The sequence below is a fragment of the Pleuronectes platessa genome, chromosome 12, assembly GCF_947347685.1.
Source record: "Pleuronectes platessa chromosome 12, fPlePla1.1, whole genome shotgun sequence".
NCBI classification, from domain to species: domain Eukaryota; kingdom Metazoa; phylum Chordata; class Actinopteri; order Pleuronectiformes; family Pleuronectidae; genus Pleuronectes; species Pleuronectes platessa.
Window position 1 is genome coordinate 10,001,665 of NC_070637.1, and position 14,604 is coordinate 10,016,268.

General features: G+C 46.9%; 1 protein-coding gene across 1 annotated transcript; it reads left to right on the plus strand.

Annotated features, from left to right (window-relative positions):
* LOC128453819 (uncharacterized) lies at positions 1 to 11,939 on the plus strand. The gene is made up of 18 exons (XM_053436910.1): positions 1 to 20; positions 141 to 270; positions 948 to 1,151; positions 1,595 to 1,747; positions 2,724 to 2,941; positions 3,248 to 3,431; positions 3,523 to 3,678; positions 4,356 to 4,736; positions 6,644 to 8,575; positions 9,251 to 9,385; positions 9,485 to 9,559; positions 9,698 to 9,784; positions 9,900 to 9,991; positions 10,082 to 10,167; positions 10,256 to 10,319; positions 10,435 to 10,652; positions 11,427 to 11,573; positions 11,680 to 11,939. Exons 1-18 carry the CDS (start codon positions 1 to 3, stop codon positions 11,937 to 11,939), a joined length of 4,542 nt encoding a protein of 1,513 aa, XP_053292885.1.
* The last annotated feature ends 2,665 nt before the right edge of the window (positions 11,940 to 14,604 follow it).

Below are 14,604 nucleotides of genomic sequence, written 5' to 3' on the forward strand. Positions count from 1 at the left end.
ATGGCGAGTTACTGCCTGCGGTATGTGTAATGTGGTTCTGCTGAAGGATGTAGGGTTGTGTATGTGGATGTGGATCAGCGTTAAGGTGTAGCTGATCATGAAAACATTCCCGTGGGTCTATGTGTGTGTGTGTTTTCCAGGTACCATCGTGTCCAGAGCGCCCTGACCCAGCAGAGCTCAGAGCTGCAGGACACACGGATGCTGACGGAGTTCCTGGAGCGTGTGGAGCTGGAGGAGAGCCAGGACGGCTGCCGGTACAGCCTGGGCCAGGTAGGACACAACTCACCTTAGGTGGTAGCCTAGGGTCATCTTTGACAAAGTTAAAACAAACAAAAAGGTTAATTTAGCATTGTCTCCTCACAACACGAAGGTTGCTGGTTCAAACTCTGCTCAGCCAAGGTCATTGCATGGTCTCCACATGTCTGTGTGGGTTGTCTTCACTTTCATTGTCCTGAGGTGACCTCAGAAATCTTCAGGATAAATATAAATATGAACGGTACTGAGTAAGTGAATGCTTACCTCAATATTCCCCTTAAATTCAAGCTGTACCAAATTTGCCATACTCATAGATATAAGTTCCGTAAATGTCTCATGATATAATTTTTATCAAGATCCATGAAATCATTTCAGGGGAAATGGTGAAAATAATGAAAAATGGAAGAGGAAAAAATCCTAGATACACCCACATTATCTGGATCTGCACCAAAATGTAATCACCCATACCAATTCCTTCCACCAAGTTTCATATAGATCTGTTCAGTTGGTTTTGTGTAATCTTGCTTATTATTAAACATACAACCCAGCCAAGGGGGAAAATTGGTGGAGGTAATAACTATTTGTTTAAAAAGCAGACACAAATGTGATAAAGGATATTATTTATTATTAAGATTAACAGTCGGTCAACTCGACCAATCAATAACAGCTCTCTCCCTCTCTCTGCCAACCAGCCTCTCCACGGTGAGATTACCTCTGCTCCTTCATTGCTGGGACTCCAGAGCAGTGGTGGCGGTGGTGGTGGGGAGCCCCTGCTAGAAACCATGGGGGACCCTGTGGAAGAACTGCGTGAGGCCGTAGAGATGCTGAACGACACTGTGAGGGAAAGAGGGCGATCGCAGAGCCACGACCAAGCCATCCAGGACCTGCTGAGCAAGGTGAGGAGACGGAGAATTACTTGAGACAACATGCGCACATGGCAGCTCTAGTACTGTATTACAAATGTTTTCCTGTAGTGTTTGTTAAGTTATAAAGATCTTAGATGATGCTGAATTCTCTTAAGTCCCTCTAGCTGCACAAACCAGTTGGGCCGCATCTGGTTTCCTTTTTTCTGTGGCCATGTGTTTTAATCGGCCCCAAACGAGCCACCACTCCCCTCAACACGAGCATTTTTATGTTAATTTGATTTATCAAAAAAAATAACATAAAGCAGCACACGTGTCCAAACAGAACTTACCCACAAGCCCAGAGGCGGCTTCATGACACAGCTCTAAACAGTCATTAGCAATGTGGCTTTCATTGGAAACAAATAACACGCAGCGAAGTGTAATGACTTAACGGCGTCCCGTGAGCGCTCATGATGACTCTGTGTCTCGCCCAGCACGCCGGGCTCGCTGTGCGCTTGGAGGAGTGCTTGTGCTGCGGCAAGGAGCTCGGCCTGGACATCCTGGAGAGGGAGACGGACTTGGCCATCCAGTGCGAGCCAGAGCGCTGCGGCCTGGAGGCTCTGCAGGAGAGGCAGGACCACCTGGAGGTGAGTGGGAGATGCTGGCACACCGTCGTAATTATGGCGTAAACATTGAAAATGATTCACTGGTGCTGATACGATCCAATATTCCATTCAACTGACTCTGGATAATGAAAAGGGGGGGAAGCTCCCCCTTCTCTTTCTCGCACTCGCTCCCCGACACATTGTTCCACAGTCTGTTTCCTGTTGTGCCAGATTTTCTCACATCACAAAAAAAAAGAAAGGGCCAGCCCACCCCGCTTGGTGCTGGGTTTAATTTGTTATATAAACTGCACCATGCAATCACACACACACAAACACACATCGAGCGTGCAAAAGTTTATTATTCACACAGGATATTTATTTATGCTTGTGTGAGTCACAACTCAACAAAAGTGTGTGTGTGTGTTTGTCGGTAAAATGTGGTGGGGGGCGGTGTGTGTGTCCAGGGGTCTGAAGGTTGGAGATGTGAGGTTGGGGATGGTTAAGTTGTGTGTGAGTCATTTTTTGGGCAGTGTTATGTTTAACACACACACAAACACGCACTCACACACCCACGCACACACACACACACACACACACACACACACACACACACACACACACACACACACACACACTCACATGCAGCTGTCTGGACTCGATACTATTGAAGAGCAGAAATGACCTAATCTCCCTCCACTGAAATAACTGTGCCGTCAGCAGACAGGCATCCACAGCTCAGTGTTCTGGAGACTTACTGTATCTGAGAAATGTTATGAAGTATAACTCCCAGAGAACCCTCTGTGCTATTAATTACCGACTCGTCAAAAACAAGAGAAAAGTGGAAAAAGATTGCAAGCTTGCAACAGCGTGGCAGCCCACATGTAGACCATATGCTGAATAATATGCATCAGGCTATGGGGATGAGGTCATAGACATGCAGAGATACAATTGGTACAGGCTGTCTGAGCGATACCAGGTTTGATGGGAGATGATAGATCTTCACTTTGATTTTCCACAGATTGACTATGAAGTCATGAGGGAGGAGGTGAAGGAGATGGAGAACCTGGCCTCGCGGTTGGAGGAGCTGTGTCCAGAGAGAGTGCACGTACTCGGGGCAAAGATCCAGGCCACGCTGCAGGCCTGGGCCGAGCTGGGAAGGAGCGTCGCGGAGAACAAATCCCGGCTGCAGGAGTTCGTGCAGCTCCAGGACTTCTTCAGGAGCTACCTCGCCATGATGTAAGCAGGGCGTGGGGATCCTGTGACCCCCCCTCTCCGGGGCTAGAATGTATTTCGTAATCCATTACAATATCCTTTAAAGGGAAGAACAGGATGTTCTCCTTGTCAAGTGCATGGTCCCCTGGCGAAAAGTATAATTTAAGATGTGCTGAGGAAGTCAGTGCTATTTTCCCGGGCTGAGTGTGACAAGGGGATGAATGGCTGTCCTGTTGGGGAGTCTGGTCATTCTCATGTTTTGTGAATGTGTGGCTTTTCTCACAGCCCTGTTCCTCGTCTCCTGCCCCCAACCCCGCTCCTTTTTGATAGCTCATGGACAGAAGACACCAGGTCGTGCATTTTCTCAGACACCGCCTTGCATCCTGGGAAGGACGGGCAGAGGCCCCTGGCTGCAGAGCTGGACATGCAGATTGAGCTGAAGTTTGAGGAGTTTGATGAGCTGGCGGCCGCAGGGAGGAACCTTTTAGACAGAGAACACCACCTCACACAGATGGTGAGAAGGGCTGCACACTAACAATCTCATCTTTATATATGTTGTTGGATTCATTTAGCTGCTGTTACAAACACTGAGTTCTGTCTTGCAGGTGAGGGAGCGGTTGGAGGAGCTGAGGAGCATGCTCGGGTGGATCCTGGTGCACTGGAGGGCTCAGAAACAGCAGTGGCTTCACAAGAAGAGCAGACAGGAGCTTTCACAAGACAACATTTATTCTGAGGCGACAATGTGCTCCACATTATCAGAGGTAAATGAGCAAAAGGCCTTAATAAAGTAGGTGGAGGGGGTAGAGCAAATCATCCAATAACTAGAAAGTTGTGGGTTCGATCCTCAGCTCTTCCAGCCTTCTCGTTGAAGTGATGTGTTATAGAAAAAGTAAATAGAGTCTGTTAAAAATGATAAAATGTATCCTTTGTTTACAGTTTTATATTTCACAGAGAAAGGTGATTGTACCATCTCAGCTAATATATGGAGGCTTCTTTAAGTTGTTTTATGTTTCTTTTATTTCAATATATATAACTTACATATAACTTACAGAATAAAGCCTGAAGTGGTGCTGATGATTTGGGTTCCGTGCAGCCTGTATCAAATCCTCACAGATCAGGACATCCACAAAAAATCTATAACTAATAAACCACGAAATCAAAATGATCAACATAATCATTGTAACAAATCACAAAACCTCCAGAAGAACTGACAGATGGATTGCCTCAGTGGCAGATCTAGGACATTCAGGTTTCAGCTGGGGCCAATGCCCCCCTGGCCTCACCCCTGGATCTGCCCCTGGATGGACTGTGTCTGAGGAGTGGTGGAAACAATGCCAGTGCCACAACATATGTTTATTGCTTCAGGATATAAGTTTTTGGTAGAGATTTTTTTAATGATTTACCAACATGAATATTGGTTTACTCTTTATCTCCATAGCTTCCTAAACAGATTTCAGCTCCTGAGCTACAAGCCTACGAGTCCCATCAGCCCTCGCTCGTTACCTCCGAAGACGACAGGTCAGGGGACAGCCGACCCTCGTCCCTCGTCCCCAGACAAACTGAGCAACAAGAGGAGGAGCAGTTAGAGGATGGGTATGAGGTCATGAACAGTATTGGACCACGGGGAGGTGAGGCCTCCCTCTCAGAGTCTCCCAAACCCTCTATCTTGGTCCTCAAAGAGCCCAGCAGCCCCGCTCTCGGGGGCACGGTCAACCTCATCCTGAGCTTTGGTAACACAGGGGACAGCCATGTTCAGGTGCTGGAGCCACCTGCTGGGACAGAGGAGGTGGAGGGGAACACGTCTGAGCCTGTGCACAGGGTGAGAAACACTTAACCTTCACACTAACAATTATTATAGAATATCAGTATTACTGTGTACACACATTTCCTCTCATAAAATCAATGGAACAGATGATATATGTTGCTGCTCCCGAAGAACCGTGCCGCAACAGTCACTGTCTGTAATGACATGCATGGGATTTCCCTCTGCCACTCAATCCCCTCTCTCCTCTTTGGCCTTCACATCTTCCTTTTTCCCCATTTTCTCCCTCAGCCCACTCTGCCTCACTCCTCTTCCTGTAAAAACTTTTGGAGGCGCTGCCAGGGGCTTTTGGAAAATACTTTGGGTAGCTTAAAGCGAAAGAGAAAGATTTATCGGCAGAGTGCAAACGAGGTAAATCGCGCGGTGTGAACTGGAGTTGCATGCTGCGTCTCGAAGTGTGCCCGGGGATGCATGCTGTGCTGTGTGTAGGTGTTTTCCTGGGGGTAGCATGCTCTTACTAACCCGTGTTACGGGGTACAGCTGCTCTTAATACAGCAGCCCCCCCCCCCCCATGAGAGTAAAAGGAAACGGGTCACGCTCGAGTGGTATCACGATCTTGGGCTGGAATATATACAGTGAGAAAAAACAACAAACCATTTTACTGTCAAAACTCACAATTTGCCATCTAAGTGCAGGACATAGATGCATTTCAAAAACCTAATAAAGTCATATTTTTTATGAAGCATCTTATGTTGTGATATTTTATGGGATGTTTAAGGAGAGATTCTCCTTTTACAGTCCATTTATACAAATATAAACCCAATCATTAGAATGCACAGACAGACAGACAGTCAAGACAGCCTCAGGCAAAGAGTGTTTGAATCATAAGGAAGTATTCAGAAGTATATGTTTTAGAATCATTAAACTGTGTATATTTTGGATTTCCTGGCCTGAATGTGAGTCTGTCAGTCGTCATTTTGCTGTTTCAGTTCGTCTTGTGTAAACTCAGATGAACGCCTGAATTCCCAACAGAAAATCAGACAGTGAATCAGTGTGTTTACAGTCCAACTTTCCTCTACCGTTAAAACTTTTCTTTGGACGTCACTTTGTTAAATGAGGCAGGATTTAAAGCTGGAAAGCAGCGATGACAGAGACAGAATGAGGGTGAAGAGTAAGACAGTGCACACACACACACACACACACACACACACACACACACACACACACACACACACACACACACACACACACACACACACACACAGTCGTCTCCCTGCTGCTAACGTTGACAGAAGCTCTCTCATCTCCTTGAGTCATTTCACCCCAAGTCTGATGTAAACCTGGACTTGTTGGGCTCCCTCTGGCTGTGCCACCATTGTGTTTAATAGGTGACCTCACCCTCGCATCCTGGGAAACGTGTGGTCCAAAATGGCTCCCAGTAGGAGTGCGCCAAACACAGGCGGGGTCGTTATACAGAGAACTGGTGCTGAACTTTCAAGAAAGGCCCCCAGACTGCACACAGTGATTTATGGTCTGGGGCTTCCACAGAAACAAGAGATTAGTCACAGAGTTGAAAGGTCAGGCCATTACATCTGGCTATGACGGCATGTGTAGCCACATGTGATTTTGTTTAAGTGCTGCAAGTGTGCGATGCAATCATGTCCACTGTGCTTTTTGTGTTTTTATTGTCTTTCTTTTTTTTTTTACATATATAAATTGATGTATGAAGGTTGTTCATTCCTGAATCTATTGTTTTCTTAGATGTGTGAAGTGTAGAAAAACAGATTCGGATGTTTGTTTCTGTTTGCCTTCGTCCGTTTTTCTCTTATGTCTTAATTTGTCTGTAACCCATTAAAAACCTCCTGTCCTCAAGGCTCACTGGGGTCATACATTGACTATAATGAAATTACAGGAGGAAATGAGAGTTTATGCACATGCCTAATATATTTCCTCTCTTTTTATAGGTCAGTACCTACTTGCATGTCAAGGATAACAACTTGGCTGCGGCCCCTGTGTATGAGAGTATCACCTTGCCCCGCCAAAAGAGCCGCTCCGAAGCCTCAGCCTCCCCAGCTTTCCTGCCATCCTCATCCTCCTCGCTGCCTTCCTCGGCGTCCGCCCCTCAGACGACCAACCTGACCTTCCGCCGCTCGACGGGGAGCGGCAGCGGCTTCCTGTTCAGCAGCCTCAAGAGAATGGGCAAGAAGAGAAAGCGGAAGAAAGACGCTCGCAGACACACCATCCAGAAAATCATGGGAGTGGAGGCGCAAACGGACGAGGCGGCTCAATACGGGTGCGATACCATGACTTACGACACACACACGTGGCCGCTGAAGGAAAACAGGAGGAAGAGGAGTTCCCCAAAGAGCCCAGCCGGTGGGAATGGAGTAGAAGCTATAGACTATATGAAGAATCCTCTGTTGAAGGACATTGATACAGAGTGTTCAGGCGAATACAGCACCATTCAATATGTCGTATCAGAGGGGCCAAACCCGCTATCCTCCACAAGTCAGGTGAGGAGCCACTGCAGATTCCTCTCCTTGGGCTCTGTGCTGAGCTTTGACCTGCCCAAGGACATGACTCTCATCCCCAGCATCCAGGACATCATTACAATTGCACCCCCTGAGTCCAAAAAAGGAGCAGGGACTGATCCGGACCCCCACTCTCAGAGACACTCAGCCCTGAGCTCCTTCAAACAGACTCGTCCCACTGCTGCCATCACACACGGCTCCACAGAGGTCAGCTTTTCTGAAACTCAGACTCCGACCCCTGTAGTGAAGGCTCCGTCTGATGCGGACAAGAGTTCCCAACCCTCACCTCCTCTTTCCCTGCGAGAAGATGAGGTTCAAGCCAAACCATGCAAAATCCAGTGCTGTCTGCGCAAGGCTGCAGAGCAGGATGGGGACAGGGAGGGGACCAGTCAGCCCTCCGATCTCCCTATTTATGTGAATCAAGCCAAAAGTACAGCTGCAAACAAACATGAGTGCCTCAGTGTCCACACGCTCATTAGAGACCTGAATGGACACCAGTATCACAAATGTGCAAGACCCCACAGTGTGCGTGAAGTGAGCCCAGGGCTTCAGTGCCTGAGCCGAGCTTCTCACATGGTGGTGAATCTAAAGTCAACAGTGAGCGTGAGCGTTCATCAGGACTCGGTAGATTCTGGGATCTCCACGCCCCCCCGCAGCATCAAAGTTTTCGCTGATGCACCTTGTCCAGATGTCCCACAGCCTAAGGTAGTGGTGGGGAGGCTCGTGTCCCTGCAGGTGGGAGGAATAGACTGTTCTAAAACAAGACAGAAAAACACAACACCCTTAGGTCCATCTGCAGAGCAGGGAACAGAGCCTGTCCACCTGGACCACCAGCAGTTTGAGGAGGAGGAAGAGGAGCTGGAGGACATCTGGAATCAGACGACTAACTACAGACAGAGCATCTGCTCAGATATCATGTACCAGCCCAGCCAGGACGAGTCCGTACCCTCAGACCAACCCGACGTTCCTCATTCTCGCGTGCCTTCACCCAAGACCCCGGATGTGCTCTACAGGAACCTGGTCACCGCCTCTGCGCCCAACCTCCTTGTGGCCGAGTTCAGGCTGCCGTCCCACATTCAGAGCCTGCTGGGCTACGACAAGGAGCACAGGGCCAAAGTTCACCTCCCTCCACTGGCCTCAGGAGACAGGAGGTCCTGGGCGGCGTTTCCGAACACGGAACCAGCCAGCAAGACCACGTCAGTGACAGTGAACGAGACGGCGTCCGATCCCATGAAGCTGCCGGACGTGGGCGACAATCAGAGATACATTTATCAATACAGAGAGGATGAGGAGGAGAAAGAGGAAGGGAAGGTGGAGGAGGCAAACGTGAGGAAGGAGGCAGATGAGCACACAGGTGGTTCGAAGGTGAGGTCAGAGTCAGCAATACATTCACTAGAGGGCAGCGTAGAGTTGAGAGTTTCTAACAACAACAAACACATGCAGTGGAGGGAGTTGTACCTCTTAAGAAAGCATAATTGAGCCTTTACCTGTACGTAGCCCTGCAGATGAATTTAGTTTTATTGGCACAGGTTTTGAGAAAAGAGTCTTTTAGATTTCTGCTTCACCTGGTGGTGCTTAAAGCCTTTTTTTTTTAAACAGTAACAAAAACTATTATCACAACTTTCTTGAAGCAATGCACTGGTCACTTTATTGTTCTCAGAGGTTGGAAAATGTCTTTGGCCTGTGTGGCAGTGTCTCAATGACAACTGCAGATTTCTGATGGCATAGACAGATACTGCAAAGCCATGATAAATAAACCCCAAAATATCTCCACATGTAGAAACCATTAAAACGTTAATGTATTTTATGCAAATTGGGTGGAATGAACTTTTCAAAGTACACACTTCTCTCATGTACTGCAAGTTAAATCATATTATATCAAATATTAATAAGAATACCAATATTTATTTGTGCAATAAATTAGCTGTAAACATGTAGTTGGGGTCTGCAGCCGTTGTCATGTTACTGTGTTGATATCAGCTATACTAAATTATATTTTCATCATGAGTCATGACTGTAGAATCGTCTCTTTCTGAACAGGACCAGTCAATGAGTCTGCTGTCGGTTCACATGGATTTAGACGGGGCCGGTCGGCACAGACAATCCTCTCAATGCCTCGAGGACATGGAGAAGCAGGACCAACTGATGGCCACGGGAGGGCGCTGTTTCACCCTGGTGAGACTTTGATGCAACGTGGGGGGGGGGGGGGGGGGGGCTCTTTGTGTCTAAAATATTTTTGCCTGAGTTATTAACCACATTGTTTTACCCAAATAGAGCGGGAAGCCGGACCTGCAGTTGATGGAGGGAACGCTGGAGAGGAAGCACAAGCTGCAGCTGGGAGGAAAGAAAGTAAGAAAGGCTCCTGTTAGTGTCCAAACCAGCAGCATGGTCAGCAAATGTTAAAGCCCACAGTCAGCAACAGACAAACACTCACACACACACACTCACACTCACACTCACACACACGCTCTTATCTTATTTTCACAGGCAGCCTCCAGAGGTTGGAGCTCCTACCACGCCGTCTTACATCGACACACCTTGTGTTTCTACCAGGATAGAAAGGATACACTGAGGGTAAGCAGAAAAAAATATCAGCAGAGAGAGAGAGAGAGAGAGAGAGAGCCCGGGAGAAGTGATGAATAATTAAAGTGGATGGTATGAAGTCAGTGATGATCAGTCTGTGTTGCAGAGCTCTGCATGTGGCCTCCCGCTGAACCTCCTGGGCGCCGAGTGTTCACCTGCGCCCGAGTACACCAAGAAACCCAACTGCTTCAGACTACAGTACGACTGTAACACCCAATAGAAATGACTGTGATGATATTTCACACGAGACAAATTTCCTGTCTGACCGTTCGTCTCTCTGACCTTCAGGCCTCGCGACGGGTCTGAATATCTGCTCAATGCCCCCTCACGCTTCATGATGAAGAAGTGGATGATGAAAATACAGGCAAACACCGGTAATCATCATTATTTCAAAGCTTATTCATGCCAATACTAAGTTTATTTACATTGGTGTGATTCATTTGTATGTTTTTGTTTTAAAAGGTCAGAGCGAGTCTGTGTCTGCAATATCAAGTGTCCCTGTCGATCAAGGCCTCCCCGTTTCCTTGTAAGATACAGTGGTTACATTTCTTCTCTTCAATTATTGATTTCCACATTCAAACTTTTTAACATAACGGCTTATAAGTATTAATTACACTATGATCAAATCTCTCTCCGCTCAGAAATCCCCTGCTCTGCTCCGGCTGTCACGGCCTGGCCAAATGCCACTGCTCCTCCCGCCATGATGTCACCTCCACGTTCCCCAGGCGCAAGCCACCGGGCGCCGCCCAAACCAAAGAGATCGTTGTCCTCACCAGAGAGTTCAGTCAAATGCCACCGAGTCCTTTAAGGAGCCTGGACGAGCACCCGACTATCTCATCGTCACACGGAGGCTGCTGTGGTGAGTCGGGAGGCGTCTGTGTGCAACAATAGCTACTCCACATTTAGTGGAAGGATTTCAAGCACCAACCCCCATCGCTGGCTACTCAACAGCCCCACTGGACCACTCATGTTCGAGGATGCACTCCTCTATGCTAATTATTGATTTGTATTCACACGAGATGTGTAATGGTTTTATCAACCAAGCTTCTTTGTCTTTGAGGCTACTGCTGAGGTGAAACAGGAAATCATGATTTCATTTTACACTGTAGTCTTTTAGGGCGGAACAATGATGTTAGCACTGCCGCCTCACAGCAAGAAGGTTCCAGGTTCGAATCCTGGTTTGGCGGGGGGTCTGTCTGTGTGGAGTTTGCCAGGGGGGGTTTTCTTTAGATGCTCTGGCAACCTCGCAGTCTGAAGACATGCAGATCGGGGTTAGGTTAAATGTGAATGGTTGTTTGTTTCTATTTGTTGACCCTGAGATACCCTGGTGACCTCTCGCCAGTTGGTATTCACTTCGGCTCCCCCCACAACCCTTAAGTGATAAGCAGTATAGATAGTGGATGGATTGGTGTTGTGCGTTGGGATAATATATGTTGAGATTTGGTGCTATACAAATGAAACTGAATTGAAGTGCTCCAGCTATCAGAGAAAGTAGTGTGGCAGTTGCAGGTGCCGTGTGTACCACTAGGGGGAGCTAGGACATTGGCTATCTGACAAGGCCACAGAGAGACATGGCTGTCACTACAGTAACTGTCTGTCGTTGTGTACTTTTAATATTTGTGTCGCTCTCCAGATGATGATGAAGGCAGAGCGAAGCAGACGGTGACTCACAGACTGTCTGCAGCCTCCAGCGGTCTCACCTCCTCCTCCCCTCACTCCCCCGTGTTCAACAGCCAGGACTGGCTCAGCAACAAGCGCCGCTCCCACTCCTTCACATCAGGTTTCCACTTATTAACCTAAATGGTCTTCAATGTGCCTGTGAATCCTAAACACCTGGTTTTGTTTTTGTCTTCTAAAGCTCTGTTTGTCATGTTTTTTCATCTCAGCCACCTACCAGAGGATCAGGCCCCTGCTGCACCCAGCTGGAGGCCTGGAGAGAGGCTCCAACTACTGTGTGACCCTGGTGGTTGGAGACAAGTCGTCAGACGGCACGTCCACGTGCAGGAGCTCTGAGTCCTCGGTGCTGGCCGCGGCTGAGTGGCAGCCGGACGCCGGTCAGGACTCTGCTCTGACGAGCTACGCCAGCCTGCCGCGACCACGCAATAAGTCCGTCTTCAAGAAGTTCTTTGGGAAAAGGGACCTCTGAGTTTTTCTTTTAAATGATGATTTTACTAATAGAAATACTTTCTAATGTGCAGTGCACATACTGAATTATGCAAAGAAGACGCTACTACTGACTGTATTTATGATTGGAGGAGCTATACCATGGTATTGTTATTGATGTGTTTTATATAGATCACTAATGGAAGGACACGTCCTTTTTATAGGTTCCTTTTTTATTTATATGTCTCTTTTTTAATTTTCTTCTGCAGTTGAAAGTGACAGTATTGTGTGATTGTGACATTCATAGATATAGATTAGTTAACAGAAAAATACATTTTCCCACCAGTCTTAATATTTGGATTTTTTGTGGATTGTGGTGTTATTGTTAAACCTCCTTACTCAGCAGATAATACGTTAACAAAGCAGGGATATCATAATGACTAAGTTATGGCTGAGTATTAACAATATATTTACATTAACAAAATATATATATATATATATATATATATATACCAGAACATGACAGACCCCACTCCCTCACGTGTACATGTGTGTTTCACTGAAACATTTTCTTCCTATTATACAAATAGCAGTTTGATACTGCTTGAGCTTCTTTGACATTATCACCCTTTAAATACTCATTGTAGCAAAGACTATTCATAATAAAACGTTAAAACCGATGATTTGATGAGCATATTCATTTTTTTCTTTACACTTTGTGTTATTCATGGTTTTGTTGTCATGGCCGCAGGCTTTGAAGAGAAAAGGGGATTAGATGAATAGAGAGATTAAAGGACAGGCCGGGCCAAGAACATCTTCACATCATTAGCTTTATTTTTGCATGTTAAAAACCTGTCACTATTCAAAGACATAATTCAAACAAATCCATAATCTGCATTGCATATATGCTGAGGTACCACAGACATTATGGCTGCATAATGACCAATATGCATAAAGAGTTTGGAAGATGCTACTGTTTAGCATTACAAACATGTTCAGCCATTCCCTACAGGATGTCTCAGGGACAGATAACGAGACAGAGGGAGGTTGCAAAGAAAGGGACCTTTGTGCAAATTTTAATTATTGCAAGATTTGGTCCACAAACAATTTGGAATGAAAATGTATTTTCTCTGGATATTGTAGCTGCAAACACAGCAAAAAGGTCCAAATATGAATTGCTTTCATGTGCAAAGGGTAGTTGGAGGTGCAGCTGAGGTTGTGGCACTTGGAGCAGCGGCAGTATGAGCAATGACAGATTTGGAAATGTCTCTCAAAGAGTAAGAGTCATAAGCGGTGATCGGCGACTATTTGAAATTTGAATTTCCATCCCTGGAAGGAAGTGAAATGTGGGTTTGTATGCAAGTGCTGAAAGTATTCAAACCGTCCAGTCGCAGTGAAAGATAAAAACGCTTTAAATCACCACACCACGTTAGCTCTTCTTCCATCATGAAACGCCACACACACACACACACACACACACACACACACACACACACACACACACACACACACACACACACACACACACACACACACACACACACACACACACACACACACACACACACACACACACACACACACGTTTGCAGAGCAGCATCTGATGTAAAATAAGCATTTGGGTTTTGGCACAACCATGACACCACCTTTCCACTCACGCGCCGCTGCCAAAAGTCACAGTGTGGTCTTGGCGTGTATGTATGCATACGCACATGCACCGAGCAGCTACAGTAGTGTATGGGATGGAAACAGTTTGAGGAGTTGTGTGTTTGTGGTGCAAATTCGTCAGAGGCATCCAGCGCAGGCATTAATCATGGCCACTCAGCAATCTGTGAATCATTATCAAGACTCTATAGAGCTGCAATCTGTGTGACTCAGCCTCTCACAGCTCTGGGAAATAAACAGCCTTCATTTATTCACTTTATATGTAAAATCTCTGTGTGTCATGTTTATATGCTTGCTGTCCTCCATGCAGGACAACTTAATGATCAAGACTAAGTCTCATAGTTGCCAGGGTTAGGGTTAGGCGCGCACATGTGGCATCTATTTTGTTGACATGCATGGACTGCAAACATTCGGGTTTTCGTCTCCACAGTAAAGACATTTCTCGCGTGTTTTCGCCTCTGTGAAGTTTGGACGGACAGCCACATCCTTTGCGGCCCAGAGGCACGCAGCGCTGGTCAATCGATTGATCACATTGCCCCCTCGATCTGTGTGTCCCCTCCGTGCCCTTTGACCTCCATATCATCATCCACTGACAGCTCCCGTTGCTTCCTCCACAGCTCTGGGGGCTTTCCAGAGACAATCTTACACTCATTCTCACTCTGTGTGTGTGTGTCACCGCACTCGGGAGGCTTTTGTCACTAAAGTGCGGGTGAGGCAATGGATTCCTGCACCACAAAAACACAACTCCCACACACATGTCCACACCTCGGTTGTTGCATTTCCCATCTCCAACCGCTAATGACACACATATCCTCCCATAGGTGAGGCAAAGTCCAGGCTTTGGCCCGTGGCCGACTAAACGGTGACTCACGGCGGTTACCGCAGTCATTCAATGAGATCCGGAGATCACAAGTTACAATCAAGGTGGTGTAAGTGGAGACGGATGTCCTCAGGGCTCAACCCCTCCCCTGCTGTTAATGGAAAATGGTGGATGCATCTTTACACATCACAGTTTTCTGTAGGGAATAAGCTATTGGCTTCTT